This window comes from Rhopilema esculentum, chromosome 1 (genome assembly GCF_057945365.1).
Source record: "Rhopilema esculentum isolate cy_ngs chromosome 1, ASM5794536v1, whole genome shotgun sequence".
NCBI classification, from domain to species: Eukaryota; Metazoa; Cnidaria; class Scyphozoa; order Rhizostomeae; family Rhizostomatidae; genus Rhopilema; species Rhopilema esculentum.
The window spans coordinates 2,455,597-2,476,583 of NC_142815.1; the positions used below are offsets into that span (position 1 = coordinate 2,455,597).

Consider the following 20,987-nt stretch of genomic DNA (forward strand, 5'->3'; position numbering starts at 1 on the left):
TTTTAATGTTGACGACTCTTTCCCTATTTTATGTTCTGAACAGAGATGCGACTGTTTCTTTAAAAAATTGATTTGTTATATCTAGCCCTAAATTTGTTGACTGATCTCTGAAAGAAAGAGCTGGATTTCGTAGCAGTTCATATAGAAAAATCAAAATGTTCTGGCCAATAAATTTGTTGGAATTCTTTTGGTCGAAAGAAAACAAAAAAGGTGCCTTAAAAAATTGGCTGAAAGGGTATTGATAATGTAGGCTGAGACTAAACTGGGTTTCAAACTTGATAAACCAAAATTATTCTACTTGACAGAAAGCAAAAAAACTTCAAAAATAAAAATATCTCGAAAAAAGACCCTTGGAGAAAAATTATTGTAAATTTATTTTCTAGGAAAATTTTCAAAAGATAAATTGCAGGAAATTTTGTTTTAGCCGATCATGAGATAGCGTCTCCTTCATTTTAGTTTCAGCGTCACGCGAATCTTAAGTTGTAAATCATTTTGAACATAAATTGGTTAAATCTTTTAAAAAATAGATTTGATCGAAACAATTTCTATTAAAGATCGATCGGTTGTACTTCTAGGAACCTTGTTCAAGAATTTTAGACCAAGGAGCCTTCAAACAATTGTTTTTGAAGGGTTCGAATTTGTCTGTTACACGTAACGCACGTAAAAAAGCAATAAGCAAAACTACTTCTTCTAAATTTTGATGATTAGCTGACTACAATCCGGGACAAAAATAGTTGAGAAGTATCAAGTAAAGTTAATGTGTTTTCTTTCTCTTCAAAAATGACTCCCCCCTCTCCCTGACGCAATGTTGAATGCATTTCTAGGCATAACATATAAAACTGCTAATCCGACATCGATTCAGGGGAGAAAGAAAGGGATTCGGATTTACAGGGGCAATGTAAAGTGAGAAATCGCAAAAAGTGCATTTTGTCTCAACAATTCTGTCCGGGTTTGTAGCTGATTCATAGACTTGAAACTGCTTGCTACAAAATTGTCAACAAATGTTCAAAAATTGTTAACTGCTTACCTGAAAAGAGTTGCTTTGAAGACGTCTTTATTTCGTTCTGGTTTCACTGCAAGCTCAAAATGGTATAATAGGCTGAAAAGTGGCTCTAGCGATGGACGTTGGTGATGCTTCTATAATATCTTGGTAAACGATCCAGTATCTTCTGTCTTCAGCAGGCTGTGCGACACTGATCGAGTTTTGATACGCCCTTGCCTTTTGTAGGCAACATACATTAAGTCGAAAAAAACATCTGGCATAGCTATTATCGCAACAACGGTCTTTCTGATGAACTGGAGCTGAGAAACTCTTAAAACACGCAAAAACAGGTGGAATGGAACATTTGATACAGCAATTTTAGAGATCCTACTTAAAACATAAATGGTTTTCCCACAATAATCGATTTCCTAAGCAAATTAGAAACACGACTAAAAAAAATAATTAGTGTTTCGTGCGCGTTGAATACTCAGACCTAATCGAAATCTCACAATAACACAGAGAGGAAAAGACCTTATCTGCTTTTAATTCGATAGGACACCCAGGATAATTTGATTTTCAAAACTGCTAAACTGGAGTGATATCCCAGATTTTCTCCTACCAGAAAGAAGTTTTTGCTATCAAAATGAAGTACTTAAACTACTTTTTTCGCTGCCATCATAATTCCGATTTCCATTTGAAATTTTTTGTGCCCGCGGGCGTAGCCCCAAAATCCAAGCATGCGTAGTTAAAATCAAATGGTGTCGGTTTTGCGTCCGCTGTGAGCGCCAGAGAGTTGATAGGGTCTCAACTTTTTTGTGCGCTCGACCACTTGACAGCAGCACTTAGCTACGCATACTCAGATTTGGGCGCTACGCCCGCGCGCACAAAAAATGTCAAATGGAAATGGGCCTTTATCATCAAGATCTGTTCTTAGAACCCTGATTTTCGCCACATAGCCCGAGAAAACATTACGCAGTACTTCTTGAAGTACAAAACAATCTAAAAAGTTGCTAATTGATTATGCACGAAGATCATATATGTTTATGGATGCCAGGGACCGCAGAACATATAGGTTGAGGGGGGCCAAAACGTTTTGGGGGAGGGGGCTAAACATGCTAAAACCAAGAGCAGGGCGATTTTTGGTATGATCATAAGTACGTTTTGGACATTACTTAGGAAGCTAAAGCCCCCGTAGCCCCCTCCCCCGCTTCCATGGTCCCTGATGGGTGCAAAGCTTAAAATGAACTGCCACTGGAACGTCGTAAAATTAAGAACTTCAAAGAGTTTAAGATAAAACTTTAGGAACATTTTAACAAATATTTTCTTGAAATTTGAATGTAAATAGTTAGATCGGCTTTTCTAGGTATTTTTTATGTATCATATTTTTAGTTTTAGAGATTCACTTTTAATCTGTAAATTTAAGACGTAGGGCACAGGACACACATTGAAAACATGTTTAATCATCTTTTTTAAATATTAAATCATATTTTGAAACTAAACGGTTCGATTAAAGTTTACTTCTCATAGACCAACTCTTACACCTTTAAGTATTTGTATTACAAACGTGCATTTTCCCCCTCTATGTTATGGCCCAGACAGAGTTGATGCTCCCCGGGGTATCGTCTTTGTAGTGTATGCAAAGTAGCATGTAGTTAAGGTATTACAGTAACTTGTTATGTAACTTTTTGGAATGTATAAAAATGTATAAATATGCCTTCTTATCTTTTATTACCATTTTTCTACTCTTCCACAACCCTTCCTTCCAAGATGTATGGAGGAAGGAAAAGTTATGGGATTGAGTTCGTGCGTTTGGGAAAGAAACTTGGAAAGGGTGTGCACTGGAAGAGTGTCTATGATACGTCACACAAAAACACTTCTAAAACTCAAAATGCTTAACCAAAAAGAACAATCCCTTAGCTCTCAATTTCAAATTCTTTTCCTTGCAGGGCTTTGTAACCCGATGATCTTTAACATATTGCCTTCTCTTCTGCCTCGCCAACTTTGGATACGAACAAAATCCTCGTTCATTTTGACTCTTGCATTTTAAATGTATAATTTACCGAATCTTGTTCAATAACAATAATCTTTATGGCTCATCTTATAATTTTAGATACAGCTATAAAATTCATTATTTTGTCCAGAAAACTCTGATGCGATGTATATTTAATGATTTGCTATAAAAAAGTTTTCAAAACAGCAGGCGAATGTGAAAAAGAACTCTTTCTGTGTCATTTCAAAAACATGTAGTACGAAAAGGCTTGAAATCTTTAAATTAATATTCAACATCGCATTCATGGTTTCAGTCAAAAATCATTTAGATTGAAAAAACAATTAGGCCCTGAATTAGTCCATTCATTCAACCTCATCACTCAAAGTTTGAGTCGGAATATCTGCTATCTCAAATGAAATTCCGTTGAAAATACAGGTACTACTCAATAGACCAATTCTACTTACGGCCTAGTTTTAGAAATTTCTCCAAATTTAATTATACGACTTTTTTAAGCTCAGATTTGGTTTTATCACAATAGATTTAGGCTGGATACAATTTTTCATTTTGTTTGTGCTTTGTGATTTTATGGAGAAATGAAGTTTGAAAAGTTGGAAAAGGGATTTGACCGCAAAAATCATTCCGGGTGAAACTTTATCCCCCTAGTAGCCAATCACGGTCAAATCTCTTATAAAATTTTTATCTTTATATCGTCATAAAATCAATATCGTGAGCAATAACACAATGAAAATAGACTAAAATCATTGCTCGTAATCCGAAACTGAGATCAAAAGTTTTGTGCAAAAGAATTTGAAGAATTTTCCAAAATGAGGCCGTAAGTCGAATTGGTCTATTTTGTAGATAAATTTAATCTCTTTGGATACTCCTCAAGAATGATATCTGTGTCCATTTTTATTCCGATGACCATTTCTTGATCAATTTGGCTTTCACACACAATCGATTCCTTCTAACTTAAAGCAACGGACATTAACTCTACGCTAACGGGCAGCCTGAGTCAGACAAAGCATGACTTCAGAGCTGTTAAAAGAGATATGGAGGAAGAAGTGAAGAATTTAAAGGCTTTGAACAAGGGCAAAGTATTTTTGATTGATTTCTTAGGGCAAAGTATTTTGATTTAATTAGTTAGAAAATGTAACTTTTTATTGTAATTTTCTTTTATAGAGGAACTGAATGGATATCGCGGATAAATAAATATGATTAAATGAAAAAAATGAAGTAAAATGGAGGGGAATTTGCAAAACAGAACTTTATAAATCTTTTATATCTATAAATTTAAAAAACGTATCATTTAAGGTTTATCACATTCATTACATGGTGTAGAACACATGCTACAGTGTCAATCAAAATCTTCTATACCATTGTTCAGACAACATAGTGTCCTTTGACCTCCACCATTTGATCCCTTCCCTTTGACCTCTGGCTTTTACGTAAGAATTCTACAATTAAAACTAGCGTGTTCTACTGGCGCAATATAAAAGCTTTAAAATTCATGAGTCACCCCCGTCTTTGAATTCAAAGGCATGCGCTTGAAGTCAATCTTCATTGCGCATGCTCATTGACTCGAAGAAAGGAGAAACTTAGCTTGTTCGTTCAGCAATTCACTTGCTCGTCCTCCAAACCAGACAGTGCTCCTTCTCACCTTGTTGTCTTCTGTGAAAACAATTTGTTGACGACTTTTTAAGGTCACGGATGACTCTCTTTCCCATCTTTATCTACGCTGAAAAACCTTTGCAGTCTTCCTAGCCCAAAAGTGTCATGGCTGCCAGAATCATTCTTCGTTGCAGTATTTTCATCTGTATGGCATTCTCCTCCTTTAGCACCATGACCTAGATTGTATTTCTTCCTGTAGAATTCCTCCATCGCCCTTCGTTCTTCCGCTCTCTTCTTTTGTGCTTCAGCAAGCTTCTTCTTGTCTTCAAGTTCCTTCTTCTCTTCATGGCCTCGGAAGAAGCGCAGTACTCTGCTACTCAAACTTGCCTCACCGCTTTGGTGGGCAGCGACAAACGCCTTCGTGACTTTATCCATTGGCATCTCCTGAAGTGTAAATAAGGCCTATTTGATTGGGCGAAGGTATGTGAGACAGCTCCCCTGGAACAGCCCCCCCCAAGGGCGAAGGTATGTGAGACAGCCCGCTCGAGCAGCCCCCCCCCCCGAGTAGCAAGCACGGCGAAAGCCACTTCCGTTGAAAAATTTTCTTGAGTCTTCGTTCGGATAACTGAATGACCAGGGCCGTCCTCCAATTCCTCATGTCCCATGGAAGTGCAAAGTGAGAAAGTTTTACCCCCGTCAGTCTTAAGTCCCCCCCTTGAAAGTCTTGTTTCCTGCCTAAAAATACATAGAGGTTCTCTTTAATGTTTGTCTTTGAGGCCCATTTCTCCGATCGCATTTATCCCATCCCTTGCGAATCCAGAACAAATTTTGTGTCCCCTGCCTTATTTAAATGCGATCCCCCATGATAAAAATACTCGCTGCTCTTGTTATATGGGGTTGTTTTGAATCTTATCATACTAGTCAATAGAACCAAGTATTCGACTAACAGACGATTTCATTGGTTAAATGAATTCACTGTGTCAATATCAATTAACACTTAAAGCGATGCATACTTCTGAAAATTGTTAATCTATGTTGCGAAGCTTCGAACAATTGCCAACATTACCCCCTGAAAATGACGCTATCAGAAATCGATACCCTTATCTTTTCTAATAAAGAGAAATTTTAGGTCCCGTTAGACAGTCGGGTCATAGAAGGTAATAACACTAAAGTAATATTTGTCACAGACTCTCAAACTATTCATAAGCTGTGCAATCAAAATATACTGTTTCAAAATAAACAGCTCTTTGCTTTCGTGAATTTTATTGAATAGTTTACAGCTTGCTTCAAAACTTTAGGACGCTATAACACAAAATCTATTGCAAGAAAATTTATGTTACCTCATTTCCACTATCTTTAGCCTGATCCATTTTGTCTTTGAATGTTCTTAAATCTGCAGAATGGGCTTTCTAATACCTCGAGTAAAGCGTAAATTGGCTTCTGTGATACCTCGAGTCAAGCATATATTGGCTTCTCTAGTGCATCGAATCTAGCATATATTGGCTTCTTTAATACCTCGAGTCAGGCATATATTGGCTTCTTTAATACATCGAGTCTAGCATATATTGGCTTCTTTAATACATCGAGTCTAGCATATATTGGCTTCTTTCATACCTCGAGTCAGGCATATATTGGCTTCATCAATTCTTGAGTCAAGCATATATTGGCTTCTTTAATACCTCGAGTCAAGCATATATTGGCTTCATTATTTCTTGAGTTAAGCATATATTGGCTTCTTTAATACATCGAGTCTAGCATATGTTGGCTTCTTTAATACATCGAGTCTAGCATATATTGGCTTCTTTAATACATCGAGTCTAGCATATATTGGCTTCTTTAATACATCGAGTCTAGCATATATTGGCTTCTTTCATACCTCGAGTCAGGCATATATTGGCTTCATCAATTCTTGAGTCAAGCATATATTGGCTTCTTTAATACCTCGAGTCAAGCATATATTGGCTTCATTATTTCTTGAGTTAAGCATATATTGGCTTCTTTAATACATCGAGTCTAGCATATGTTGGCTTCTTTAATACATCGAGTCTAGCATATATTGGCTTCTTTAATACATCGAGTCTAGCATATATTGGCTTCTTTAATACCTCGAGTCAGGCATATATTGGCTTCTTTAATACATCAAGTCAAGCATATATTGGCTTCTTTAATACATCAAGTCAAGCATATATTGGCTTCTTTAATACCTCGAGTCAAGCATATATTGGCTTCATTAGTTCTTGAGTTAAGCATATATTGGCTTCTTTGATACCTCGAGTCAAGCATATATTGGTTTCTTTAATACATCGATTCTAGCATATATTGGCTTCATTAATTCTTGAGTCAAGCATATATTGGCTTCATTATTTCTTGAGCCAACCATATATTGGCTTCGTTTATACCTCCAGCCCAACATAAAGCGGCTTTGTCAATCTTAGAATCTTCCTAACAATGGCTTCGACTTTAGTTCATGCAGCCAGAAATAGTCTTTGCTTCTGTTTTGGTACCCACTATGAATGAATGCCGTACACAGGTTTCAACCCAAATATATTTTCACAGCTGCACAACAGTGGACCTGCGAATGACGCATTGCATGGAACTCTTTATGTACATGTATATAGAAAATATTTCTTTTACGTCAACAGTTAAATTCAATCTCGTTGGACTAAATAAGATTTCTTATGAATGATGACAAAACGTCTGGTTGCAGTATATGTTAGGTTAGCAGGTATGTTATGATCCATATAAACAAGAAAAGAAATCTGCGATGCAGGCTAAGTGAATAGTTGATATAGAGTCTATGAAAACCTGTGGTGTTTACAAAGCTAGTTGTTTGCAACGTGGAAGATTTGCAAAGCGAAAATCTTCTGGAGCAACAAGCTAGGCCGTTAAATCTTCATCGTTTCTAGGCCGATGCAAAATTCGTTGCGTAACGGAAAATAGACTGGGTGCGAATCACTGATGAAAAACCTTGTTTCCCTGAGCCTTTGATTGCAGTTGGCTGGACAATATAGCTCTCCACAGAGAACAGGAATAGAGTATATTTAGACAAGCGAATCTGAACATAGATGACAAAAAGATCTGCAACCCAAACGAATAAATTATAACTGTTTTGTTGAGAAAAGTTTGGAAGCTATGGCATATTTGACGTAGAAAGTATGAAAAAAATTAAGGTCACTGCAGTTTTGTAAAGCAAACGTGGGCAGCATAAAGTACTGGTGCCCTGACCACATTAACACCTCTTCCTCTGATATGCGAGTAATCATTCACTGACAAGTGGTGCTTTGGGGCCAAGACCCCTAATAAACCTATTTGCAAGTATAATTAAAATGGATTTTACGAGAAAGTGTTCCATAAAATTATTATATAAAATAGAAAACAGAGCATGCTAAAAACAATCAGATGGAATTGTCTGAGAAAAACATTTTCGGAAGAATTTGCTTTTAGACCCTCATTTTGGTCCCCTCCCCCAAATTAAATAATTTTCTTCTTCGCTTCTCACAAAGGATACAACTCCAAAAGAGCGAAAAACAGAGAAGACAATCATGACGTCATATATAACAAAAATATTTACAACATTACTAGAAGGTTATAAATACTCGCAACATCTTTATAACATATCGCAACAAGGAACATGGAAAAGACTGACAAAGTGGTTCCTGGGAAGGAGCTGGATGAATTCCATTGGTTATAAGTTTAGCCAATCAAAACTGATTTTTGAATAAGACGGTGTTGCATTATGGGAATTTATCAGCAAGACGATTTCAATCTATTTACCTTAAAATATGTTATTTTTTGGAGGAACGATGAGCTTGAAGTCTTCTACCCCCGTCCATGCAGTGAAATTTAATGCATTGACGGGGGATTCAGAAGCAGCAGCTACGCATTTTCCCAACAAGTTAGGGACTTTCGAAAGAAAATACCTTTTGGCATTTTCCAACCGTTAATAAAGAAATTGTTGACTGGGGGCAGACCTACAGAGGTTAGAAGCTAAGTTAACAATGAAATAAAAGTTAAAAGCTTGAAATTAATAGATTAACTAATATAGTAATGAAATGTACAAAAATATTCTGAGACTATGGTTTTGAAACACGAAACAGATCCACAGGAAGTTAAGGCTCAAACTGAGAATTTTTAAAAATGGAAAACTATTTAAAGGGGAGATAGTTTAAAGGAACTGTGGAGTTGGATTCAAAAGACAAGGATATAAGAGTCAAATTAAGGAGGGAAAAAGAGATCTTTCTGGAAAACACAGCACGGTGCATTTAAAATCGTGTTTTCTTCTATATATATTTCAGCAAACAAGCCCAGGCTATAGGTGGTTGAGGTGACCAAAGGGCTAAATGTAAAAAAGCTCTTCTGATTAGAAAGTAGCCCCTTGGCATTTATTTTAAATATTTAATATCTTGGCTTTAGCACGGCCCCACCTCCCCCACCTGGAAATGTTCTGCTGGTTTCAGGTTTTTCAGCAAACGAGTATTTTAGCTAGGACCACAAAACTCTCTTTTTCCTCTTCACAAAGCTCATCACTCTCGAAATTGTAGACAGAAGAAATTAACTGATGACGTCATCAAACCAAAATAGGCCTTTTACCACCACTGTTTTGCAGAATTCTCATTCTTGGACTGTTAATTGTCCTTTCTTAAGATATTCTATCACTCTCTGATAGAATATCTAATATATCTTCGCTCTGAATCAGACTTCCCGCCAGAAATTCTACGATGCAGTATGGCGTCAGCAAAACAGACGGTTCAATGAAAAAAGCATCGCGTGGGATTACAATCAGTAGGGATAAAAATCGTTTTCGGTTAATAATTCAAATTTAAATGGATGTTCTTTGAGGATCACCTATGCGCCGAAGATTTACATTACTAGGACACGTCTGTATATATATTAAAACCATTTCAACTCGACGTTTTCAGCGGCTTTTGAGGCCTTCTCAAAGAACACTGAATAAATATTGAATATATTCCCCAGAGACACCATAATTCCGGATCTCTGCGATCACTAAACATTTTAGATACTTCATACATTAATTCATATATACCATTGACATTGTGTTATTGAAGTCTTTTTGAAGTCTCGTTTCTTTATCCGTTCTGAATTCCTTTATTTTCCAGTTCTGTCTTCGTCCGATCCTTTCTGCCATAATTTCATCTCCAGAGTCGTTTTTAACGTTCCGGACTCCATTCTCAGGAAACAATGACAACGGTTTCAAAATCAGTTCCAGACGGATCTTTCTTTGACTTTCACCAAACCGGAATTTCTAGGACGAAGCTCAACCTCTTGCCGTCCGGATCATATTGCTCGCATTAATTTATGTTGTAGCACCGAGCAAACCCAAAATTTTATTACCAGAGATCAGAAATATAGCCTGGCTCAAAAACCATGGTCCGGTTTACTCACTGTCACGCCGGACGGATGTTCGCTTGCGAGCATTGAACATATCTAAGTCGGATTCGAAGTTTTGCACACGGTCCGGTCTTTCCAAATAGTTTTCCTGAACCGGTAAGTTACTATATTGTGCATTTTCAAGTAATTTTTTAGTCCTTCCAGATTTTAGGTTTTTATCGGCAGAAGCCGGGCCAGTAAGAGCTTAAACGAAGAATTTAATGAGTTTTTAATCGGTATATAGGTTAAAGAATAATATATTCAAGTTACTGGAATTTTAGATTAAATATGTTTCATTTGATAATATCATTTTTAAGTATTAAATGGAATAAAAAAAGTTGAAATATTTAATAGTATAATCATGAAAATGGGTATTCTTCTATATTTATTTCTAATGTTAAGTTGCAAAATACAATCAATAATATAGAAAAATGAAATTTACTATCCACAAATATTCATGGATGAATGTGTATTTTTACAGTTTACGGACATTATCGAAAAACTGTATTGTTTAGGAGGAAAGTATTAGTTTTGACTGATTTTCTTGTTATGATATTTACAATCTGATACTCGTTATATTTTACGATATTTCATATGGCTCAAAGACATATGTTTGTCATAAGTATCAATAATTTACATTGATGTTATACATTTCTTACCAATTAATATTTCAGATGAAAGGTCACCAAGAGTTCACAAAGATCAAAGATCAAAGATCACAGATCAAAGGTCATAGGTCAACGTGGTGTCTTCTTCAGGAGGTCCTTCAAATAATATCTATTGTTGAAGGACAGGAACGGATCACATTGCTCTCCGATAGAGGGCTAAACCTTGCATTGAAAGCATTATTAACTGAAATCTCCAACTAACGATCTATGCCAAACTCCAGACACTTCATATGGTTCTGAAATGTCCTGTCTGTAGGGGGGTGGGGAGCCACCTAGAAGTGGCATTGCAACAGACAGAAAATCCGTAAAGAGAATTGATTTTAAAGCAAAACTTACCAGGAATCAAAAATAGGTTGTTGAAAATTGGCATTTCCGTTTTTCCATCTGGGAACCTGACTCCAATCGACAAGTTGTCACCCCCGGTTCCCTCTTTCATGAATGACTCCATAAAATAGAATTTGTCTTTCTCCATTTTCACAGGCCGGGAGGTCTGCTCAGATGGATACCTGAGAGAAATCAAGAATCAAGATTTAGTTATGTTTCAAAATCAAGGATATAATACCCCCGTGTAGCAAGCCTGTGAACATATGTTTCACGGGGGAATGCAGGTAAATACACAAGGGGACAGGTCTTAGAATGGCAAGAGAAAACTTGTCTTAAAATGGCAGGGGATGGACGAAAATTTGCAACCATGTTAGCAGCGCCCGGGGTAAATAAGAAATGGGGTCAAACAGATGAATCGGGGTGAAAAAGGTGAACCCTAAAAAACTCCCTTTATTATTATGTGGGGCCAAAGGCAGACGAGGAAATGGTTTCAAGTTGCAAGGGCTCGAGAGGAAATAGCAAAATGGCCGGGTCATTTGAGCTTTCGAAAAATGACGCCCTTTTTGATTTGCCAAATGAAACTTCGTTATCTTTAAAGTCTTGTCCGCAATTCGCGGGTCTCAATCTCCCACGAAGAAATCTGAATTTGCGAAACAGCATTCAGTAGACAAGAAAACTAAATAAACATTTCACTTTAAGTGAAATAGTTTTATGGAATCGAGTGAAACTAAAGCCATCTTTACTTCCAGAGCTGACCAATCAGTGAGCGTGACTCCATTCACACACTCACGGATTGGTTAAATTTGAGTGGCAGATGGCCACATTCACATCTGTCGATTGCCATTAATATTAAAAGCTGACCTAGTTTACAAAGAAAGCGACTCAGGGAACATTATCAGTGGCTGAACAGGACGATTGTCGAGATCATAAATGATATTTTGGACAAATTATCTCTCGATAGGGTTAGGCAATTGCAATATGTGATTTTGTAGAAAAAATAGCTGGATATTACAAGAAAAAGGGTTAATAGGCGCGTGGTAGACTGATTTTAAAACAATCTTTTCTGGCTTTTCACTATGCTAAGTAGGCCAATAATAGGGCTAGTTGGTTAACAAGATCTAACATAAGGTTTGTGCCCTGGAATTCCCAAGACCGTTGCCCCATGTTTGTATTTGTTTCTACCTAGCATCCGAAGGTATTCTTTTAGGACACTGAGAAGCTTATGCTTATCGAGCAGTGTCCTGGTTCTTCCTCTCGATGTGACCACACCTCGTGATTCCTACACCTGGAATTACAGAGAGCTGGCGACTCTGCTCACTCTAGGAGAAAGTTTGGTCTTTTCAGGGACTCGAACCACGGGCCCTTGGTTCTGTAGTCAACGCCTCTATTAACTGAGCCCCCATGTTGGGTGCCACAAAGCATCCGAGCCAACCGACTGCCCTTGACTGTACCTATACAGTCATGTGCTCGTGTTTTCTGATTGGCCTATTTCGATCCACAACTGGGTATATATATTTCTTAGCGTAGAGTTTTCGATCTATGTTCTGACGTTTTAAACTAAGCAGGTTAGAAAGTCTGGCAACTCAAAAGAGCTGATGTGGAAGCAGGGGGAAAGTCTGGCAACTCAAAAGAGCTGATGTGGAAGCAGGGGGAAAGTCTGGCAACTCTGAAGAGTGTCAGACGAAAAGCTTTAGTTTACTAAATGTTTCCTTTTTCAAAGCCATCTACAGGTTTTGTACCACCAACAGATTGTTTGCCTAATTGTGTTTTTTACTCACTTTGTCCATTGTCGATATGAGGTGTAATGTCCGTTTTTCAATTCGATGGACATGCTTGAGTTCAGCTCGTCTGTGTCCGGGCTTAACCATAACTCGCATTCGTTGTCACATGACATGTAGAAGAGGTAATCACCAGTTAGGGGGGCCTAAAAAAAGAAAAGGGGGTAAATATTAGCATAAACGATGAAACACTTTACGAATCGCAACAGCTGCAAATAGGGGAATAACTGGGCCTACGACGAAGGGGGGCCGGGGGCCATTCCCCCTACTTTTTTACAAAACAATAAGGCCTTATCAAAATATTTTGTTATGGTCAGTAAACTTTCCATTGCCCCCTCCCCGCACTTTTCAACCTGTGTCGGAGCCCATGAATAAAGTTGAGAATTTATTTAGAAAAATACTTACATTCAAATTTGAATCTCCTGTAAATATACTATTGTGAAATACTGACAAAAGCTTTGGGGTATTAAGAATTAAACAAGGGGAGGGACATCTGGTATTGCGAAACACGGTATCTTGGTCCGTAATTTAGATTCAGGCATTAGATAATTTGTTGACTAGTTAGTAAATTGAATTAGATAAGCATTTTAAAATATTTCGGAAGTTTCTTTCCAGACCGATACTGTTCTGAAACTTTTCAACTGTTAAAAATGAAATTATCGAGAGATGATATAACAATCCGTACATAAGATACATCCAACATTGTGGAAGACGACATTTGCGTCCTTTAATTAGAGACATCCAGCTTACCAAACACGACATCGTGGTCCGGAAATAAGTTTAGGGCAATACTGCGAAAATATATCATGGTCTGTAAAATAGATACATCAGACATTCTCAGAAAAGAATCTTGGTCTGTAAAATAGATACATCAGACATTTTCAAAAAAGAATCTTGGTCTGTAAATTAGCTTACCCGAAAATACGTCGATAGCCTTTGACCATATCCGTCACCAGCATTTGGAGGTGCTTCAAATTTATCAAGAATAAGATACTCGTCCGGTGTTTGAGGAAAACGCGGATTGTTGATAAGGTCTTTGAGGTGTGGACTAAGACCAAGCCCAAACCATACTTCCCGCAACACGCCGCTATTCCCTATGGAAAACCAAAGGTTGTTATGAATTTGCCGGAACCAAAAGGTTTCTTCCCCATTTTTTATTAGGAAGTTTCTCGTAGTTGTTTCACTGTGTTCATGTCTTTTACTTCTATACAACTCATCGCAAGATTTACAGAATCCGGCGGAGAGCCGATGCTGCGTATTTTCTTTCTGACATATTTCTGCCAAGCTATGGGTACCAACGAAATATGTCTCTAAGATTTTTATTTGAAAATTTGATTTCCTTGGAAAATTACGATAGTAAAGTTGTTTATATTTATTATTTGTTTATATTTTCATGGCTTGAATTTATTTGTTTCGAAAGAACAGCCTTGAAAATTGTTCATACATTCGCTGGCCAGCGAGCCGAATATTCAAAATTATGTCAAAAACAATAAAACGAAACATGGCCTGAGCTTGTTTTAGGCGTGGTCAGTGCGTTCTAAGGGCGTTGGCTGAAACTGTTATGGGCGTGGTACCATAAATAACTTTGCTTTCTCTAAATTCTTCAAAATTTCTCTTTTCAAGCTCTCCGAGTTTAGAATCCTTTCAACCTTGGAATAAGCCACATATCTTTCCAAGAAGCATGTCTGAATGAATAGGGGAAATAGAGGGGGTTTGATACCCCAAAGATTATTCATGAATTAATCGCTAAAACCTTTAAATGATTAATTGGCAAAATTAACCGTACAGATACCTAACAGTTGGTTCATTTTATCACTTCAGACGACCTTAGCATTCATGCGACTCCAAGGCTCGCTGAGATTGGGGTAAGGGGCAAATTGCCCTAAGCACTCCGAGTTGGTAAAGGGACTTTTTCTAACAGAGAGGAGCTGGCCAAAAATGTTTGCATTGTCCCTAAACAGCTTTAAAAAACGTTTTGACTTTTGAACCTTTCTTCGATTATATCATAAATAATGTAAATTTGCAAATGGGTTTCAGATTATTGTTCTTTTTCATACTATTATTGCTTCAATTTTAAAATTTAGCTTGATCGGAGGGTCTCTTTCAACAGTGGCAGATTAAAGGGGGGCAACTAGGGGCAGCTGCCCCTCCCTCACCGAGTTGAAGCAAGTCTGGCGCCCCTTTTTGGAAGTGGTTTGACACAATAATTGTGAAAATTCCCTTTCCATTTTTTAGAACGTGAAAAGAGAGAGCCTACTGTCAGTAGTTTGGGTCTGAAAATTTTGTATACAGTATACTCTCATCGCAAATTTCTGAAAATTTTTCAGCGCTCCACTAGCAACTGCCGCCCCTCCTTCGAGTTTTGTCTAGATCCACCCCTGCCTTTCAAACACTGTCTGCTGCAAGGCAATTCTCTATGAGTGATACATAAAAAAATGAAATAATATGTTTTTTGTAAAGGAACGAGGAACTGACTAGGCAATGCTCCGAAGACAATAATTTCCTATCCTAATTGGAAAAACTTCCAATTTCCTTTTCCGAAACGTCAAAAATTCTTCAAAATTATACTTTTTCCCGTTTACAATTGCTGGGGTCACTCGACACCACATCATTAATTTGGAAACCCTGGCTGACAAACCTCCTTCCGGTGCGGTTATCCTCGGCTCCGGAACTTCTACATTTGCATCCGAACTTTGTACCGAGCTTCTCTGTGGTGATTGTACTTCAAGATCCATGAAGTCGGAACCGGGGGGCAACTGTTTTTCAGCAGGAGCTGCGAAAATGAAACAGAAAATATATACAAGTACTTTTTTACAAGAAACAGCTCTTAAAAAGGTATGCTAAATTTTTCTAACATCGAAAAACCATATCTGAATTAAAACGTTCATGCACCACCCACCTTTCCAACACATGTATCACCCTCCAAACATATTTACTCAAATTCATGCACCACAAATCTCCTCCCAGTCTAGCACCCCAGTTCATGCACCATCAATCTACCCCCTTCATGCACCACCCACTTCTCGAGCTCATACACCCCTCATCCGCTAATGCACCACCCCAAACTTAGTTACTCCCACTCGTGCACCACAAAATCTCCCCAGTCATGCACCCCAGCTCATGCACCACAAATCTCCCCCCAGTCACCCACCCCAGCTCATGCACCACCCATCTATCTTCTCATTCATCACTTCCCCCTTCTTCGCTCACGACCTCCCCCTCCAGCACCCCTTTTCGTACTAAAACCAAATGCAGGCAAAAATGAAAACATGTTATTACCTTGGGCTGCCAATGGTTTTGTCGGCTCGCTTCGAAGAGCGAAATCGGTATTCTGATTTTCCATCGAATTGACTAAAGTACCACCAACTATAAAACAACAAATAAATTAGTTAATTACAAAAACAATGAAAAATGTTGATTAAAGTCAACCCCTGATAACATGAACCTCCAATGGACCAATGAAATGCTTCGACATAGCGAATGTTTATCAGTGGGAATTTTTATATGAATTTATTGGGCAAGAGGAATCTATATTTATTCGACTTAGCCAATGTTGAGTTATCGGGGACTCCAGTTATCGGGAGTTTAGTATATTTAGTTGTATTTTTTAACAAGCATAAAGGATTTACTCGTGTAAAGATGATGTCAAGTTGAATTAAACATTGAATTGAAATGAACAGAATTGAAATGAACTGAATTGAAATGAATTGAAATGAACTGAATTGAAATGAACTGAATTGAATGTCTTGATGTAAAATAGGTGACGTCAGGAATGTTTATGAGCTGATCTGGAAAAATTAGGGTCACTCCCACCCCATGCACCCCCTTGGGAAGGTGGAAATAAACAGGCGTTGAATTGAGAGGTGGGTCACATTCAAGTAGGGGTGTTTAGCCATGGGGGCTCCCCTCGTATAGGGTCTTATCTTCCAGTTTTGCTCCACAACCTGAGAATCTCGAGTTTCGCTGTTCCATTATCATTATTGTGAAAGGAAACAAACCTTTTATTGTTTCACAATCGACATTTCTTGGGTAGTCACAAATATTCTTGAAGGGGTGAAACATCTTGCCCCGTTCGCATACTCTGTAGAAACCATTATACCCCTTGCATTCGATGTACCCTGTACAGTCACGTGGTATGGGGCAAACGCTGTCAGGAATTGCGCAACATGACCTTGTGAGCTCGTATGAAACTGTGACGGCCTAAAATGGAGAGATATGTTGAAATGAAGCATGAGCTTCATTGAATTTGAGATACCGTTCACTGGAGAAATTTGAGATACCGTGCTGGGTTCAAAATGGGCTGAGGTTTTAGCATGTGGTTTCATCTTTATTTCACCACACCTCTGGCTGACATTTCTACCGTTTAATTGTGAGAGTTCTCAACCCGGGTTGAGTTCAACTAGACATACAACTGTGTTTCATACTTCAGTTGAGTCCTGTTCAGTCGGACCTTCAAAGAGGGCAAGGAAGTCGTTTGTGATAGTGAAAGTCGGAGTTTTATGAGGTTACGACTTGTGTCACGAATAAGGTAGAAAAGTCTATTGGAAATAACAACTAGTCCGACTAAGTAAAAGTCCGAGTCATCCGGGTACGACTTGTTGGGTACAATTATACTCTATTAGTTCTAAGGAACAAACATCCCTCGACATTTGCATCAAACTTGATTAGAGAAGTTCTAGTCCAACGCTCTGATACTTTAAAATGAATGTTTCTTCAAGAAATTATTTTGCTTCAAATAATTTGTTTCTTTGATATTAAGCTTATCGTAATTTGCGGTATGTTCAATGGTATTAAAGAATTTTTCTTCTTTTATCAATACAGAATGAGGTACACAAATTAATATTTGTTGAACTTACATTCGTCACCGGAGCAGTGTGAATGGGTTTCGGCGTTAATCGGGTCGTCGGTCGCACTTTGACGCCACTGGAAATTTCGTTAAGATGCTTTCTGCCAATCAAGCCGATATCGTAACTAGAAAGATTAACAAACATGCAGGTGAAAAAGTTTTAATTAAAATAGTCTCAATTAGTCAAGTTCGAAGGATTGCGAAAATGACCTCACAAGAAAGAAAAACAGATGAAGCACTTATGAAACATCAAATCCTAATAAATGTTTGATAAAATACTACAAAATTTTTCCAACATCGATACAACAAAGAAAATTTTGCTCGAGACTGGATATATTCTCAATGTATTCGTATTTTATCAAATATGATATGGTTTTAGTGGAATATTTCCGGCTCTTGGATAAAATGAATGATTCTGAGCCTGAATAATCTTTAAAACGATTTTCCTAATAAAGAAAAAAATGTAACGAGGACTTCTACAAAAGGAGTCTTTTTTTGTCAGTCTGAAATTCTCTTTGTTTAAAAGGGCAATGACTAGGTGAAATTTCTGGATAATTTCGTCGCAGGAGAATTCAAGCAAAACTATAAAAATTATTTTTATTTCATAAAAATATTGCATAGTATAAAAATTTAAAAAAGTATAGAAAGGCTTTTACTTATTTGCTAAAGTGAGGTTGATTAGGAATTTTTTATGTTGTTAATGTATTATTGTGTAGAACTTGATGCTGTGAAGTACATTTTTAAATGGAGTCATTGTTATGATTTTACCTAACATGCAAAGAACACAAAGCTAGCAAGACCATTTCATCTTGACGTGTTTACTGACTAAGTTCACTAATACTAAAATAGTCCTATTTGTTAGGTAGACGATCATAAGAACGATTTCAATGAGTGAGGCACCCCCGTCTTGGATGCAATAAGCATGGGCATGAGACTTTACCATTACTACGCAGGCACTTTGACTCCAGACGGAGGGTTGCTTCCCATTTAAGAAGATTTTTCTTTGGTCGCTCAAACGAGTATACACAACAAAATGGTACGAAGTTGTGGTAGAATTACGTTATTTTGAATACAAAGCAACGCAAGGTCAGATTGACAAAAATATAAATGAGGAAGTGATTACGGATAGACAATGGATTCTACAGCTGAACACTTTTCAGAGAAACTGGAAATTTGAAGAATGATCAAAGGACAAAGGCAGAAAATGGGAAAAAGACTTACTCTTCATCTCGATATTTTGTTTTTGTTGGGAAGAGTTGCATATTCGGATGTTTGTTCTTCGAAATAGTTGGAGGTGTTGGTTTATAAGCTGTCCCAGTTGGCACAAATACATGGTGCATATTTTCAGGCCTCGTAGCTGTCAGCAATTGGTTATTGAACTTGTTTGATTTCTGTGTTACTGCCAAAGTTGGTCTTCGAGTTGGAAGTCGATGGGTAGATGGTCTTGTAATGGGGGCAGAGAAGTGTTGATTGATGAGTCTTTGCTCCTTGGCGGCCTGTGGTTGCGTGTGGGGTCGGCTCTGCACAGGCGCTAAAATGGTTGGTTTCAACGGAGTTGGCTGCGCAGGTGCTTTCATAGCAACGTTTTTCTGGCCTCCTTCTTGTGCTGACTGCGCTTTTGAGTCAAGCTGAGGCTGCAATTTAGTTGGTTCATTTATTGGTTGGTTAGCATGTATAACTGGTTGAGGTTGTTGATGTTGCTCATTCACAGCAGTTTGCGGCTGGACTGGTTGATTACGAGGTGTTTCTGCAGGCACTTTAGGCTGCTGCGCAGGATCGCTTGGTTTGTTTACTGCATTTACTGGTTGCTGCGCGTTGATTGGCGGATTAGAGTTTTGAGGCTGCTGCGCAGTGGCATGTGGAGACTGCGCAGCCGTTGCTGCATGTTGGGCGGTGTTTACTGATGGTAACTTTTGCGATGGGGTTTCAGCTGGTTTAGCTGCCTGGGGGTCTATTGCAGTTTTATTTGCTGGCTGGGGTGTCTTTGCACTTGCGCTAGTTGCTTTTGTCAATTTCTGTAAAGCGTCTTGAAATGCTTGTCCAGATGTGGGGTTAGGCGTCGCATTTTGAGTGTTCTAAAAAAATAAAAATTAAAATATTCATATCAAGGCCAGATGATTTCAATAATTAGCGTCATTTAAAAAAATTAATTGCACACCCTGTAGAATGTGAGTGAAGATCATGCAAGATATTCATTGCTGGGTTAGGTTTTATTTAGAATATTATACCTTAAACATTTTTACATTGTACCATATATTTATTTTATACCAATTCTTTATAGATAGTTGGCCTTAATTAGCTTCTTTATAGCTATTAGACTTGCATCTAGTACGCCAACTGTAAACAAATTATTTATCATTATTATTGTATTTCAAAACAAACTTTTAAAGTAGCTCAGTTTGTATCTTTAATGATACTTGCTTTGAATTATTGAAGATGCGAGAGCAATACCCCCTGCTAAATTGAGCGTCTAGCAATAGTTTCAGGGTTGAGAACAGTTTATCGGGGGGCTACAGATGCCAACTTACCGCCTTTCCCTTATTTTGATCCAACGTATTCTGCAGTGGCGTCACTGCCGGCTGTGGTTGATTCGCAGCAACAGGTGGCTGTGCAGGAGGAGGAACAACAGGAGCCTGGGCACCAGTTGCGTTTTTCATATTCGAGGGGGGCTGTGGAGCTTGCGGGGAGATGAGCTTCTCTTGCAATGAGCCTGAGTGCTGATTCTGCGCAGCAGCAAGACTGACATTCCTTTGCATCTTCTGCGCAGCAGCTTTGTGGGTCATTTCAAATTGGTTGCTCTTTTCTTGAATCATGTGTAAAATCTTATTAGCCATCTCAGGGCTGAGTTTTAATGGATCCTTTTCTTGTGTTTTTTCGTCCCCATAGCTAACATGTTTGTTAACACTTCCATCCCCGTTGTTACTTGCCGAGACAAGCGGTGCTGTGTGGGTGCTTGGAGTTGTTGACGGGAATGTGCGCGTGCCACCCGCGGGAGATGACGGGTTACCAGTGACGACCATGTTATTTCTTTCCAGTGGCACCGCTGTTGTTCCAATCTCCATTTCAGGCTGGATAGTTGGCACTGCGTCATCAGTTACACGTAGTTCTAAAAGTAAATTTTCATACATCATAATAATAATAAGCATAGGTTTATTTACATGTTATTTTTATATGTTATTATTATAAACATGAATAAAACTTAAATGTAATATGTTATATTTACTTATTTACTTACAGAAGTTGGAAAATCAAGTAGGCATCCACATCAAGAACCTTTAGAGACTTTTAAAAAAAATCTATTTTGTTTTGGCAGAATTGTTCATTTACTCTTGTATCACACGCTTTTTAGCATTTTTATTTTTTATATAATTTAACTGTAATTTGAACTAAAATACACGTAAGA

At 37.9% G+C, this 20,987-nt stretch overlaps 2 protein-coding genes across 3 annotated transcripts in view; both read right to left on the reverse strand.

The window, feature by feature from the left end:
* LOC135690283 (uncharacterized) overlaps nucleotides 1–20,987 on the reverse strand; it is a 52,691-nt gene that overhangs the window by 22,865 nt on the left and 8,839 nt on the right. The window contains exons 8-17 of one of the 2 annotated variants that reach the window (XM_089112042.1): nucleotides 20,113–20,690; nucleotides 18,806–19,659; nucleotides 17,595–17,709; nucleotides 16,737–16,938; nucleotides 16,018–16,104; nucleotides 15,377–15,511; nucleotides 13,654–13,832; nucleotides 12,739–12,884; nucleotides 10,973–11,142; nucleotides 8,761–10,172 (exon numbers count right to left, since the gene is read on the reverse strand). In XM_089112042.1, coding sequence (XP_088968168.1) covers nucleotides 9,976–10,172; nucleotides 10,973–11,142; nucleotides 12,739–12,884; nucleotides 13,654–13,832; nucleotides 15,377–15,511; nucleotides 16,018–16,104; nucleotides 16,737–16,938; nucleotides 17,595–17,709; nucleotides 18,806–19,659; nucleotides 20,113–20,690 — 2,663 coding nt within the window. In that variant the 3' untranslated portion in view covers nucleotides 8,761–9,975. Of the gene's footprint in view, nucleotides 1–8,760; nucleotides 10,173–10,972; nucleotides 11,143–12,738; nucleotides 12,885–13,653; nucleotides 13,833–15,376; nucleotides 15,512–16,017; nucleotides 16,105–16,736; nucleotides 16,939–17,594; nucleotides 17,710–18,805; nucleotides 19,660–20,112; nucleotides 20,691–20,987 lie in introns of those variants that run through there. The other variant, XM_089112067.1, reaches the window with a different exon arrangement.
* On the reverse strand, nucleotides 2,088–6,321 carry LOC148960638 (uncharacterized). Its single transcript, XM_089112089.1, has 2 exons — nucleotides 5,921–6,321; nucleotides 2,088–5,024 (listed from the first exon to the last, which is right to left on the reverse strand). Exons 1-2 carry the CDS (start codon nucleotides 5,948–5,950, stop codon nucleotides 4,674–4,676), a joined length of 381 nt encoding a protein of 126 aa, XP_088968215.1. The 5' UTR covers nucleotides 5,951–6,321; the 3' UTR covers nucleotides 2,088–4,673.

What these genes read in the sequence shown, in the direction of transcription:
- LOC148960638 (XM_089112089.1), bottom strand. Translation starts at nt 5,950, where the DNA reads ATGGATCAGGCTAAAGATAGTGGAAATGAG. An exon ending in CTAAAGATAGTGGAAATGAG is followed by an intron (nt 5,025 to 5,920) that starts GTAACATAAATT and finishes TTTACACTTCAG; the next exon opens with GAGATGCCAATGGATAAAGT.